This window comes from Idiotropiscis lumnitzeri, chromosome 18 (assembly GCF_059441095.1).
Source record: "Idiotropiscis lumnitzeri isolate Australia: NSW breed Sydney's pygmy pipehorse chromosome 18, RoL_Ilum_1.0, whole genome shotgun sequence".
Taxonomy (NCBI): Eukaryota; Metazoa; Chordata; class Actinopteri; order Syngnathiformes; family Syngnathidae; genus Idiotropiscis; species Idiotropiscis lumnitzeri.
In genome coordinates, this window is record NC_142408.1 from 3,393,232 (window position 1) to 3,407,683 (window position 14,452).

At 42.2% G+C, this 14,452-nt stretch overlaps 2 protein-coding genes across 2 annotated transcripts in view; both read right to left on the bottom strand.

Annotated features, from left to right (window-relative positions):
* Positions 1-416: 416 nt before the first annotated feature.
* Positions 417-8,971, bottom strand: aif1l (allograft inflammatory factor 1 like). Its single transcript, XM_088282188.1, has 6 exons — positions 8,775-8,971; positions 8,572-8,633; positions 7,360-7,426; positions 4,978-5,019; positions 4,211-4,376; positions 417-2,128 (listed from the first exon to the last, which is right to left on the bottom strand). Exons 1-6 carry the CDS (start codon positions 8,797-8,799, stop codon positions 2,038-2,040), a joined length of 453 nt encoding a protein of 150 aa, XP_088138314.1. The 5' UTR covers positions 8,800-8,971; the 3' UTR covers positions 417-2,037.
* A 3,799-nt stretch (positions 8,972-12,770) lies between these two features.
* Positions 12,771-14,452, bottom strand: part of lamc3 (laminin, gamma 3) — a 57,875-nt gene continuing 56,193 nt past the window's right edge. The window contains exon 28 of the mRNA XM_088281585.1: positions 12,771-14,441. Within this exon, the coding sequence (XP_088137711.1) occupies positions 14,179-14,441 (263 nt within the window). The 3' untranslated portion in view covers positions 12,771-14,178. The remainder of the gene's footprint in view (positions 14,442-14,452) is intronic.

Genomic DNA, 14,452 nt, shown 5'->3' on the forward strand with positions numbered 1-14,452 from the left:
CCAGAAAAGGCGTTGTTCTTAAAACTATGGTCAAAATTGAGAAGTTTTTGCGAAGACTAAAGGGGCAGTTTCACGACGTAGCCGAACGATTTAATAGTGTGACAGCTTCAGAGCGTCCCCTCGTCATGTCAATTAAATTTTATCGGTTTGAATTTGTTCGTTTATCTCCTCGTTGTCATGAATTTGAGCGCGCATCCTCCAAATTGTGTGCAAATAATGATCAGCAGGTGGCAGCAGAATGCAAAAACAGAACAGCACTCAATAGACCGAAATCAAAGCAATTGAATCGAGTGTTTATGAAGTCTAGCGTGTTTTGACAGGTTAAGTGAGATGGAAAATGGAAACCAAATAAAGCCGTTTTGCTTAAGTGCTTTCTGCTCAAAAGCACCACATTAACCATATCCCACAGTAAACGGTGTCAGAAGAATGTTTTAATTCCTTTGGTGTCTGCAAAAAATAAAACAAAACAAAAAAATGTGCATCTTTTAATAAACAACGCTAAAAAAAAGCTTGCGTGTTGTAAACCAAACAGCAGCTCCCAGTAAAACAAAAACACATGAAATGGGCCTTCAAATATGACACGATCATAGGTAGAGTGCGAGTGGAGGGACAGGCACAAATCACAGCACTCACACAGGATAACGAAAGTGATAATGAGTGGCAAATCCAAGGTCTTTACATTTATAAAAATAAGCTTTTAAAATCACTCAGAAATTAGCATTAGCGTACCCAAACTGGACCTCATTTCGAGAAGATGCCCTAGAAGCTACAATAAAGTGAGTGGCTCCATTTCAGGCAAAAATAAACCCACCCAAATGTTTGACTCGAGATGTAGACTGCTACGTTAACTTCTTATGCTAGTCACCGACTGGTTAGCTGCCACATGCTTGTCACTTGTGATGATTTTGTATTTTTACCTTCGTGGTTAGAGACCGTTAGAACATTATAAACAGTCTGTACTGCTCACAGCTTTATAATACTCACAAAAAAAAATTCGGGATATTGTATTTTGGAATGAAATCTCAGGATGAGCCCATCCATCCCAAAGCTCAATATCACTCACATTTTGGGAATACCGTTTAATTGATCTCAATGGCGAAATTGTTTTCAAGTTGGACCAAAAGTTCCAGGTACCACTGTGATAAGTTATGACGTTGTGAGAGACTGGCTATGCCAAAACAAACCCAAAAGTTCAGTAAACAAATTTTACAATGACATTTAAAGAGTTAAAAAATGAGGGGTGGGGGAGTGAGTAGAGGGGGGATCAATCACTTGCAAACACTCAAAGAATGTTGTACGACATAAAAACATGAAACAGCAAAAGAACACCGATTTCAGGGATTTGTGGCGTTCTTATGTACTGCTTGGACGGCGCATTTGCACGCGCTCCCGGTTGTTTCAGCACTGAGGCACTTGGAAAGAACATGATTGTACTGTTGTTATTGTTGCCGGTTACATTTGTGCCAGTTAATCACAGTCCTCTCACATGTGCGCCTGACCGCAAACCACCACGCAAGTCTGAGTTAAAGTCCAAAACGCGGACTTGATAAAACTAGTTACTGATTCCAGATCAGTGTTCCAGCTCCGCAGGAAGTCGGGCCCGGGGAGGGGAGGGGGGGGGGGGGTGTTGGGGGGGCTTGTAATCTCTCAAACGCGGACCGAAGCGATGCGAATCCCTGCGAGGCTGCTGCGGAAATGGGATGAAGAAAGCGGCTTGGGCTCGTCTAAAAATAAAAGCATTTTCCCTTAATACACAACACTCATTTAAGAAAAAAAAAAAAAACAACTCACGATTACATGTACACTTACGGTTGCTACGATTTACCTAAAGCATCATATTCACAGTCAAACATTGTTTAGCGATGAGCTCCATCTAACGATAGAGACACCTTTCACGCACCGTACGTCACAAAAAAAAACAAACTCCTTCGTCCATCGAACAGTGGTCCACCAGGGTAAGAAAATTGGAAAGCGGCCTGAGAAGGAATGAAGGGGTGGGGGGGGGTGTATTGGTAAGAGGGATTGGGGGGGGCAGGCTTAAGGCAGGCTGGCGATGTCTCGCTTCGGAGGCGGGCCGTCCGGCTTGTAGGGCGCCGCTCCGTTGGCTTTGTCTTCGAAGATCAAGACTCTATGGAAGGAAAAAGAAGCAAAAATGTTTACAGTTGAACAAAATGGGCCTGCGCGTTGCATCGACGGTTCAGACACATTAGCACACATGAAAACTTTTTCATTTGCCAAAATTACTGGTGGCGCTATAATCTGTTTATCTGGCTCGACTCTGACTAATTGAACGGCGCTTTTGAATTATGTCATGAATTTCCAAACAGAACCTTAAAAAGCCATTTAAAAATAATGACCAATATTCCTCACAAAAGGGTTAGTATCCTTGTTTCCTTTCTCATCTGAGTCTTTGACCGTTAACCAGATCCTTGGCCCATGTTAGCACAAACACGGCTGCAAAAAAAAAAAAAAAAAAAAAAAAAAAAAAAAAAAAAAAAAAAACCTCCTCCAAGGGGCAATCACAAATTGAGTGGACGACCGACACTGACTGACTGGTGCCCGTGGCAAGCAGTTCTGAAAGGGTCAGACAATAATGTGTCCGAGCACTCAAAGGAACGATTGTACGCACTGAAAAGATTTGGAGGCAGCAAATGTCTTTCATTTCCTTTTTTGACCAACTCACACACGGGCTCCCGTCCGGTAAGCCCCCCGAGAAAAGTCATCCAGATGTTGAAAGAGCCGCTGATGCTCATTTTGTTCTGCGAACGGCTGGCCTTTATTGCGCTCTCCCACGGACCTCAGATACTTTTAATAGATTTTCAATGTTCTCCATTTATCAGCAGGAGCCGACCTGAATACAAATCAGGAGCCAAATGGACGTTAATTCACTGTTAAGTGTTGCATCTTCTGCCAAATGCCTGGAAAAACGTTCACCCTCCTATCACACTTTACATAAACGCGCAGGAGTTGCATTTTCCACTTTCATAGCGGCTGCCGTTTTGATGAAGAATTCGGTCAATGGTGCGGAATTTTATCAAAACGGCATGCAAAGCTATTCTCAAGGCCACTGGAAGTTTTTTTTTTTTTAGACGTGTGAATCTGTAACCTCCACGTTCTGTCAACATTGCGGATCTGAACTAAAACGTGCTTAATCGCTTTATATCGTAAGATCATATCCTGTGTTACTCGCAATCTTAGTTGGGTGGCTCTAGTTTAATTTAATTCATTTTTTTTCTTGGTGGGAAATCTCCGAAAATATGTGAAAGCTTTGTGCAAAAATCAAAGGACAGTAATGAGAAAAAAAAAAAAGGCCTGCAAATGCCAGGGGAGTCCCCCACGGCAAACAGCCAGCCCCCCCCCCCCCAGCGGCGATATCCGACAATCTGTTTCATTTGCGTGCTCCGTGGGATGCCCTCTGGGCGTCACCGGCGAGTCGGGTCGAGCGCCGTAAAGAGTGCCACATGGTAGTAGTCTCACAAGCAAGTACAAGTAGTGCACTGACGAGAACATCCGTGCACCTCGAGAGTGAACAATTTGCGCACGGGTTTCCATTCATTTCAAAAGCAACATTTTGCCCGAGAAAATTGCAAATTCAAACAAAAGCACTGACTTATTGACAGATGACAGTTGCGTGGGCTTGGGCGATGTATTTTGGTGAAGAAAAAAAAAAAAAAAGAAAAGAGAAGAATGGTGGGCAAAGGAGAAAAAGTTGTGCATTTTCCTGCGCTTGCTGCATTTAAAGATAAGAAGATTTGCCAACTAAACAGTGCAGCCGGGCTTAGTCCCGCAGAGCTGACATGCATCTCACCCCCGAGGCCGGCTGCTTTAAAAGGGATCATCCACGATAACCCGATTCAGAAAAGCGGCAAACGTCAATGCGCCTTTCCCAAAAAACATTTTTTTAATGACCCCTTGTCATGGAGTCGACGACGGCATTTGGATACGAAATTTCTCCTGCGCGGTCTTGGGTGACTCAGAAATAATCAATTACTTAATCACATGATCCCATAGCTAAGAATAACGACGGCCGGGTTTTGTTGCCATGGAGATTAACGGCCGAGGCGGCACGCGGCCAGTGACATCAGCGTTCATCCCCGCGGACGGATGACACAATTGGCTGACGCAGCGTGGCGAGCAGATGGTTACAAGATGCCATGCCCCGCCCTCCCGCCCGCCCGCCCGCACGCCCGCACACGCGTTTCACACTCACAGTTTGAGCACGGCCGAGCGTTTGCCCAGCATCATCTTCACGAAGTCCCGGTAGTCGATGGTGTTGCTGCTGGTGCCGCCCGTCACCTCCATGATCATCTTCTTCAGCTCCAAGTGGGTCTTGGGAACGCCCAGCTTCTCCATCATCCGCTTGAGGCCCATCAGATCTGAGACGAGGAAGAAGAAAAAAAAAAAATAGGTTAATAGGTTTACATGTAAAAATGACATTCAGTACAATTTTTTTTTTTGCTGAGGTTACGGATCAAACCAGTAAATCTTTTTATAATTTGTTCATGTTTGTGTATTTTCTTCACTGACCATTTGAAGTAATTGTTATTGAATCAAAGGAGGGAAATTTTAAGCATTTTTTTAAACATCCAATTCATCGACCACAAATTTGAGATTTATCGATTTAAAAATTAAAAATAGCTGCTGCACTTCTCCCACACACCCCAAAAATTCTTCTTGGCTAATCAATGACTAAATTGTCCATAATTTTGAATACGATCGTGAGTGATTGTTTGTTTAGATGTCCTGCAATGAAATTGCAGCGAGCGTCGGGTGTATCTTGCTAAAGTTGAAGGTTGACATAAAGAAGAAAAAAAATGGAATCAACATTCTCAAAATGTGACTTGAAAAAGTGCCTGTATTGTTAATGAAAGCTTTTGCAACAATAACGACACAATGTTCGTCATTGTTTCCTGCTGTTGACTTTGCACGTTAGTCAGCATTTGGTTATTGTCTTTGTTTCACATCCTGGTTACTCACCGATCTCGCCTTGGTCATTCAGGTCAAATTCTGCATATTTATCTGTGAAATAAGCACAAGTGGAGATGTGGAGAAAAAAAAAACAAGCATGAAAGAAAGAACGAGTAGCTGATCACGACAGGCGGCTTTTGTCTCATTTGCCAAAACACATCCGACCTGAGCTGACCGAGACCGACAGACACACATCTTTTTAAATTTTCCTATGAATTATAATCCAATAATACACACCTTTCTTTTTCAAGCAGTCACCTTTCAAAGCAGAAACACATGCAACGCCTATTCAGATTTATGCAACACATTCAACTGACAGGAGCAAGAGTGTTTCTACAAGCCTGCTTCTTCTCCCCGAAAATATCACCGTTTTCTCGTTCTCCTCTCATCACATTACTTTCTGTCGCACAATGGCAGCTGTGTGTGTGTGTGTGTGTGTGTGTGTTGGGAGGCTGAGCAAGAGAGACGGAACTGTGTTAACTGTGTGAACCCGTGAGGAGCGGGACGGGACAATGATCAGCCTGTTCCCAAACTTGGGGGTGTAGGCCTCCTTGCACACACACACACACACACACACACATTACACAGCTGAGTGGGACAGCCTGTTGATCATCTGCAGTCGCAGAAAACAAGCCGACCCAAGTCTGCAGCCTCTTTAGAATCCTGCACGGGGTCCGTATTTTCTCTCAGCCAGGCACTCACGCGGTGCCTTCATGGACATCCGGAATTTCGGAACACACAACATCCCAATACTGTGTGAATGTGGCGCATGGCCAAGACCGTCGTGGGGTGTTTTTAATGCGAGTTGGAGGAGCTTCATTTAGACTAGGGGTGGGCAAACTACGGCCCGGGGGCCACATGCGGCCCGCTAAGCGTTTTAATCCGGCCCGCCGAACTTGAAAAAAATTAAATAAATAAAATTTCAAAGACATATGTATTGTTGTAACGCTTTTGTTCACTTTTATTTCAAATTAAATGTATTTTTTTTCTCCGATGAGGCGAGGTAACCAAAACACTCCATCCATCTGCTTCTGGTCCGGCCCCTCTGTCAAATTTTAGAACCCATTGTGGCCCGCCAATCAAAAAGTTTGCCGACCCCTGATTTAGACAATATTGTGCTTTACTGCCGTATTGTGGCGTCTTAATGCCAACAAACTATATTGAAGTGAGTTGAGGAGCTTCATTTAGGCCAAAGTATTTCTTGTCCTCTTGTGGCTTCTATTGGTCTTTTGGGGGTGGGCATCAATAACACGCAAATGTTTGACAGTTCACTGTTGTTTTGGTGTTTGCAGATGTTTTCAAATGTAAAATAGGTGCCTTGGCTTAATGCAAGCGTAAAATACTGGTTGAGGCTATTTGATTTTTGAAATTCTCAGCATGAATAATTTTGCATGCCACACAATGACAAAAGAAAGAACAAACGCGCCGTTTGTGGTCTTCTCAATAAGTCTTTAGGGAGTGCGGGAGTCTTTTGTTGGGGTTTCTCTAAGCAGCTTGACATCATGCTAAAATGTGCAGCCGCAGTTCAAAATAACAGCATGAGTCGTGCCCTGGCAAACGACAAGAAATATTAACCCTTTTGTGCAGTTGGACTCATTTTATATCTCACAATGAGGTCATTGTAAAAGTGTGTTTGGTTTCTGCCGCCGGGCTTGAGCAAAGTTCTGCAGTGTGTGATAACAGCGGGTGGCGATAAAAGAAAAGAAAAAAGAAAAAAGAATTGCTGCATTCCATCGTGGGCTGAACTTGGCCTTGCAAACTTCGACGCAGCCTATTCCCATACGAGGAAGTATGAGTGTGTGTCAAGACATTTATAAAACTATTGAGGCTGAAACAGCTGCCGGTAAACAGTAACAAGTGCACGTGTTTCACCGCAGCCGCACAAGCGAAGTCGCCTTTAAGCTTGTGAACATTGGCTTTGAATGTCAAAAATGTTTGACACTGGCTGGTTGTTACTGTTTCGCTTGGTAAGAAAAGAACACAGTAGAAAAGTTAGTGGACTCGTTTTTTTAACCAGCGTGGTGTCCAAATACTTTTGTCAAGAAGGCTTGATGACGGAGACTGCTGTGTTAGCTACTCGGGCTAATGCGACTTGTGACTGTTAGCTGTGCGGCGAACTGAGCTCTATTTATTGCTTTAAACTTCAGTTATTTCAGGAGGCGTCTACTTGATACCTTTTGCGTACAGATGACTTCAATTTAGATCTGACATGCAGGCGCACTGAGTGAAGTTGTAGACCGCTACTTTAGCCAAAAGTGTTTCATCGAGTTGAATTGCGATGCTTACTACCCCTACTTAATTGTCACTCACGATAAGTTAGTCGTGTTTAAAGAGTGTTGTGCTGGACCTTGGGCGTTAACGCTGTACAAACAATGACATGGGAGTGATTACTTTTGAAGCCCTCCAGCTTCTCTGCGAGGTCATCTTCGTCCCGGTACTTCTGGTCCTCCAGGAATTCCTGAAATGGGCCACAGAGAAACAATTAAGTCAATTTTTGTAGTCAAAAAGGGTTAAAAAAAAACAAAAAAAACATGATGACTCACACAACAGGGGCGCTCGTCCTAGTTGATTCGCCGCGACTGAGTGAGTTTATGAAAAGTAGGACACCTCGCCAGGGCGTGAAGGAAAAAAAAAATGCCGGGAGGGATCCACAGTAATGAAATGATAATGAAGCAAGCCGCCATGTGGAGTCACATTCTCGTCTGACCTCCATAAGTGTGCCGAGTTTCGAATGAAGCGTGACGACGATCAAAAGCAGACTGCTTCCACTGTAGCATCCTCGTCCATATACAAAATACGCATTTGATCGGTATTGAGTGACAACGCAACTACTGCGAATATCTCCTACAAGCCCCCAAACGTAAGAGTGCCGTGACTGCGTGAATGACAATGTTTAAAGTGAGTCGCAAAGGGATTAAGGATCTATTGTCTACAATTGACAAATACGGTATGATTTTGAAATTGCAAGCTTAAAGAAAGCCATTTTAGTATTTATTCCATCTCCCTGACAGCCAGCTTGAGGTACATGTATGAGTATGCGCTTTGCCCTAGAAAAAAAAATAAAATATTTTCAGCACATTAGCACATACTAGTACTACCCAACAGATATTTGGCTCACTCACTCACACCCCTCATCTTTGGGGGAAACCCCCCCTGCTCCAACGAGCACATGACATACAAAAGGATGCAGTGATGCACAGGAATGTCCCACAGGCCTCACGGACTGCGTTTTCATGTTCTCACAAAGGGCGAGCTGATAACGGGGAAATTTAACAGGAAAATATTACATGCAAAAGAGGATCTTAATCCGTGGGAAATTGTCGGGCTAGACAAAGAAGCCTATTGAGACTCCATCGAAACGCACGCGCACACGCACACCTGTTCCCCCCCGGGTCCAAAAAAAAAAAAAGAAAAGCGAGGAGACAGGTGTAACGTTGAGAGTACGAAGCGTCCGTGCAAACAAACCAACAATAAAACGAAGCACGATGAGGTCAGACATTTTGAGGTGACGTCGCCAAGATTCGTCATACGGTCAAGTGCACGCGCGTACTTCCAAAGTCGACACGTTTGCCGACAAATGAACAAACAAAAGACACCATTTACCTGATTCACCTCCTCCAGTTTTTGTCTTTGCTGCTCTTTTAACAGCCCGAAGGCTTTTCCTCCTAAATGGAGAACAAGCAGAGTGAAAAGACGTCAAAATAGACGTGACCTAGCTTAAACAATCCATTGCAATTACTGAAATTGAAGCTAGTCACCGAGATCGGAAAAAGACGAATTAAGAACACGCTTACTACAATACTAACCTTGTACGTTTTTACTCGCAGGCATCCCAACGGTTTTTGTGTGTGTGTTTTAATCCAGTTCACGGGTCACGTTAGAGAGCCGAGAAGACCACCGCAAGCGTGCGGGTGATGCTCCAACCTCGCTCGGTCAAAGGCTGCTTGTGCTTCCCTCCCAACCAGTCTGTGGCCACTGGTCACCGCGTTCTCACCAGACTCACTGAGACTATGTATATCCGGTGACGATTATCCACAATAAATGACATCTTTACGGAAGGCTTCGCTTTCACGACGTAATGAACCATAAAAGACAACCATTTCATTCTTTGTTACTTTATAAAAAACACTATAGCGTTTGGTAAGCTTATCTGAAAGAAACAAGTGCTCACAAGAGCAGTTCCTGCTTTTTATTTTGAAACATACAATTTGGGTTTCCGCTATAAACGGTGTGCTCACTTCCGCCATCGCGTGGCGAAACTACTTAGTTTCGCTGCATTGAAAAATAAACAAACTACTTAAATAATTGGTGGAAGAATGTACCGCTCCTGGTAAACTCCGATTTCATTTCACTAGCGATATTTAGTTGACTATAGCCACTGAAATGAAAAAAAGTTGAGTTTGATTGTTGTCCTGGTATTTCAGCAGCCAGCACGTATAAAGTTTGAAAAAGTACCAACTTAAACGCTAGTCAAAGTCGTGAATGATTGTGGGCAAAAATTAATGTGACTATTTAATTCTGGCTAGCAACCAACAAATGACTGTGTAAAAATTGACTGGACTTCTTCTCTAAATTAGCTACAGTTTCATTTCAGTTGCGATTTTTTTTTCTAAAGGCCAAATTGCAAAGACCTTATTTTTAGGAAGAATTGGGGGCACAGGTGAATGTGCCCTGTGGATTCTGCCAATCAACAAACAAGCGACCTCCCAAATGTGACCAGAAGGCTGCAACTTGGTTTAAGTTGCGAAATTTCCCAATGACTTGTGCAAGAACGTATGAAGTCAAACGACGTTTTAGCAAAAAGCAAACATATGAGCGTAACGTAACCAAGAGAAGTAATGAAAAAAAAAAAATCACAAATTCTGCCCCTTGTACTTGTTTCAAGAATTTGCTCTCCATTTTCATTGAAAAACTCAGTATTTGTTGAAAGTCATGTCAAAAGAAAAAGCAGTGATTTCTTTTCTTTTTTTTAATGCCACCCAGTTCCAAAAAATTTGAAAGAAAGTTTTTAATGTCATACAGACAGAGAACAAGCTGACTGGTCGCAGCTTTTAATGCAGTTGGTGCAAATGAGTTCCTGGCTCGCACGGTGCTGTGGGTGACAATTTCGAACTGCGTGCAGAAAAAAAGACTGTAGGTGAACCGGGTCAGGGGTTAAAGGGTAATTGCATCCTCGGAGGCTTTCGGGGGAAAAAAAACTCAATCCGTGGAACGAGAGGAGGGATGAATAGCTGCAGGGAACAGAAGCAGGAAGAGTGAGACTGCAAAATGAGGCTGATGAAACTGAGCCGTGAGCAGAAAATACGATTTAGATGAAACTTACCTTCCACACTCGCTGCAGATGCCGACAAAGTAGAACACATTTTGCTTTCGAAAATAACAACCTTGAAGTTGAACAATTACATCTTAACATTACGTATAGAATTGTACAAAGCTTTAATAAACTACAAGCACGTTTTTCTATGCTACTCTGTAAATCGGCAATACAACTACAAAAATAATAATAATAAAAAATACTCCAGGCTCTTTTGTGAACCAAGTCGGTGCTTGGTTCACTTGTGCCTTGGGCGGACTCTGACGGATGACTAAAAATGACACAGCGTGTACCTAATGAAGTGGCTGTGGTAGTGTCTCTTCCAGCGGCCACACGAGGGCAGCATCGAGTCACGCTGGAGTCGTTTTTCCCCAGCCTGAAAGCTCATATTTGCTGCATGAGTGCTCCTTGAAGACGGTACAAACAAATACTGTACTGCATGTGCTGGAAATGGACACAAATGGCCACCTTGATACATTTTGTTTATACAATCCAATACAACTTTATTTATATAGCGCATTTCACAACAGCTGGAGCTGTAACAAAGCGCAGTGTAAGTGTAATATAAATTAGTAGGAAATTAGAATACAAACCAAAACACATAAACACATGTACAATAGAGACCACAACAAGGTCAATACGGTTGAAAGTAGAAGGGCCATACCATAATTTCTGTCTTCTTTTTGTTGAAATTCAAGAAATTAAGTGACATCCAGATTTGGATTTCCTCTCGACAGGACAGAAGCGATCTCAAGGAGAAAGCGTCTTTTTTACTCAGCGGGACATAGATCTGAATATAGGTGGTCCTGGACATGGTCAAAATGAAAACTATCCACTTTGAAGTTGAACCAATATGGCTGACTGTGTGCTTGAGGCATGGCTTCTTCTTGAAACATTTTTTGTTGGTCTACTGCTGATAGACACAATTACCAAATTTCACATTGCTAAGTGAAACTGACTTTGGGGGCTGAATTTTAACGCAACTTGGGAGGAGGGCTAACTGCTGAGTTATTAGAGATTCCTGTTTTATGGCGAGTCATTAAATTTCACTGCCATACTGTGCCCACACGCAGAGATGAAAACCTGCGGTTCAAATTTAGAAGCCATTGGACAAAATCATGAGCATTATTTCGCATTTGAAGGACACCTGACAACGGGCCCAAAAATGTCAGACTTTTTGTGTTGTTACGTTCACGTTGCTGATGTTTTTTTCATGTAGCACACATTTGACATCGACTACAAGTAGTAGTCCTGTTTCGTTACTAGTGAGGTAATTTCACAAGTGGTTTCTTGCAACCTTTTTCCCGGCAAAAGCTTGCTGAGCCTGTTCATGCCTCACTGTAGAAATTAAAAATTGGCACAGAGTGTGAGAGTGAAGCTGCTCAGTAGGGAGAGGCCCATCTTCTCCCCCTTTTAATCAAATAAACGCTGAAAAACATGCTGTCTGGTGTCACACTTTGTGCTTAGGCAAGCCATTTTGTCTCACCGAATTTAGGCGTCGCGCGTTGGCTCGCCTCGCCCAAAATAGACGAGCGGACTAATTGACTTGACTAATTGGCTCAATACGTTTTAATTAGATGATGCGACGAGCTGAAAAAACAACAGCGGATGCACTCCGACCGCGATAATAATGAAACAGCGTTATCAGTATTGATCGGCTTAATTCAATCTTCTATTTTGCAACCTGATAAATTAAAAAAAAAAGTTGTTACAAAAGGGGAAATTTGATGCGACACTCGAGGCCCAGAAGGAAATTCAATTAGTAGAGATGGTAAAAGTATTGTTGGTGCTTTTCAAGTTTGAGTCATGAGTTCCGCTGCGAATGCTAATCGCAGCGGACTTTACATTAACATAAATGTATTTGTACAGCACTTTAACAACCACATCTGTAAAAAAAAAAAGTGCGATACTTAAGCTCGAACAGCAAACAAACCACAATGAATAAAAAATGGGAATAATACAAAGAAAATAATAGCAGATAAATGGCTACTTAGCTAGCTAGGTAGCATTAGCCTGTTTGGTGAACAAGGCTAGCTCATTAGCATTTTGAGGCCGTTTTCATCATGGCCGCTTGTCTCGTTAGCTGTCCACCGCGGACAAATGCCCGCCGTGACTCAGTAGTCGTATTGGTTGCTGCTCTGACTCAGCAGGTCCTGGATGTTTAATGGCCTGCCAATGTCCACGCTTTTTTTTTTTTGCAAAGCATTAATTGTGTTTCGGCCATTTAGGGAAATGGTTCGAAAAACAAGGCGATGACGACAGTGCTGAGTCACTGTGCAGCTTATGTGTGATGTTTTAGCAAATTTATGAACTTTCTGACATTTTATACAAGACAAAGACTGTATAATGTCGGGCAAAAGTTGTATATTTGCAAGAATTGTTAAATTAAAAAAAAAAAAAAAATGTAAAAAGAAGTGTAAAAATGGACTGATGTTTTCATCAGAATTTATCGCACATTAATGTTAACAAATTTAAAAAAAGAGCTTGGTTATATTTCCAAGTATAAGGAAAGCGACAATTTTTTTTTTATTCCCCACATCATTGCTGACATATTTTTGTGCTATAAACCAAAAACAAACCAAAGGACAAGAGCAGCTTTTTCTGGTGAAACAAAAAGACAAAAAAAAAGTGTCATAGCGAAAACGTCTCCTGTTTGCAAAGATTGCTGTTATTTACCCAGAAGAGTGGCGCAGCGGGAAAAGTGCTGCTAAATGGTTATACCTGATACATTCGCAGAGAAAACATTTTTTATAAAATACCGCCAACAACAACAACAGAAAGAAACCTCAAATGTTCTGTTAGTGAAATTATGTCTCCGGGTTACAACAATAACGCTGTTGATTTTGAATGGCTGATATCATGATCGTATGTGCTGAGGATGACTGTTCGCTATTTTTCCAGCCGTCAGTCCGTATTTTTCAAGATAAAACATTTTCTTACCAGAATATAGCTGTAACATTTTGTCTCAATAATTTTTACCGAACATGTATGACTCCCATATTTCTAAGATCATTATTTAATTTTGAAAATAGATCATTTTTTTCCCCCCTAAAATAATTATTTAATCTTGAAAATACTTAATTTTTTTCCTTGAAACTAAAGCACAATTTTTGTCAAAATATATAGTTAAAAGTAGTTTGGTCGTAATACTTAGACTTTTCTTGAAAGTATGCGACCTATATGTAGAAAAAGTTTGGTTTTAAGAATGAAAACAGATGTTCATATTCATTCATATTTTTTTCAAGTCATATATCGTATAAAATAAGTCATCATGCGATAATTAAAAAAAAATATATATATACATATATATATAAAATAAAAAAATGCTGTATACAGTAATTTCAAGGTTAAAAAATATTGAAATGATGCTCTTGTACAATCTATATGTATATAATTTCTTGTTTCTTTCATGCTCAAAAGAAAATGTAATAATTTAATTCAGCGACTGACCTCATTTACTCATGACTGAAATAGATTTTTTCTCAGACACCTCTCAAAACATTTTTGGGTTAGGTATTTTTAATAAAGAAAAATAGCATTGTATAAAACACCAAAAAAGAGAATGGAAAGCTGGAACGTAAATGTAAATACGGTCGTATTCATTTGTAGGGTGTGTGCCATGAAAGGGGCGTGGCCTAGTGCCTGACATCAGGAGCCGGAGTCAAGTTAGGTACTTGGAGCGTCCACTTTTTTAAGTGGTACTTTGTGTAAAAGGTAGAACAACTGACTAAAACTAAGAAATATTTTTCAAAACACTAAGGCTAAAACTAAAATGCTCTGAGAAAAACAACACTTGCACAAAACGGACCGAGCGACATCTCGAACCCCCGAGTCGGGTCACTTTGAAGTCAAAGTACCAGCGTATCCTTTTGTCCTGGCTGACGGCGTTCCGGCGGTTAGCCACGTCCCTTGCCGCCGGCCTCGGGACACGAGGGCGGCAAGTGGAGGGCGATGTCCTTGAGACTGTCTCTCTCCTGGACCATCTCCCGCACGTCCTGTTCCAGGAGCGCCAGACGGCTCCGCTGGCCCTCGGCCGCCGAACGCAGGGTTCCGATCTTGGCGCCCAGCAGGGGACCGTCCACGCTGCTACGCAGTGTGCTCAGGCGCCGCGCCGTCTCGTTCAGGACGCTCTGGAAACGCTCCAGAGGCACGCTTGCGTCTAGTGCAGAG

Coding starts and splice junctions, on each gene's coding strand:
- aif1l (XM_088282188.1), bottom strand. CDS start 8,799: ATGCCTGCGAGTAAAAACGTACAAG. Junction 7,427..8,571: donor AACTGGAGGAGGTGAATCAG/GTAAATGGTGTC, acceptor GGCCCATTTCAG/GAATTCCTGGAGGACCAGAA. Junction 2,129..4,210: donor CGCTCGGCCGTGCTCAAACT/GTGAGTGTGAAA, acceptor TTCCTTCCATAG/AGTCTTGATCTTCGAAGACA.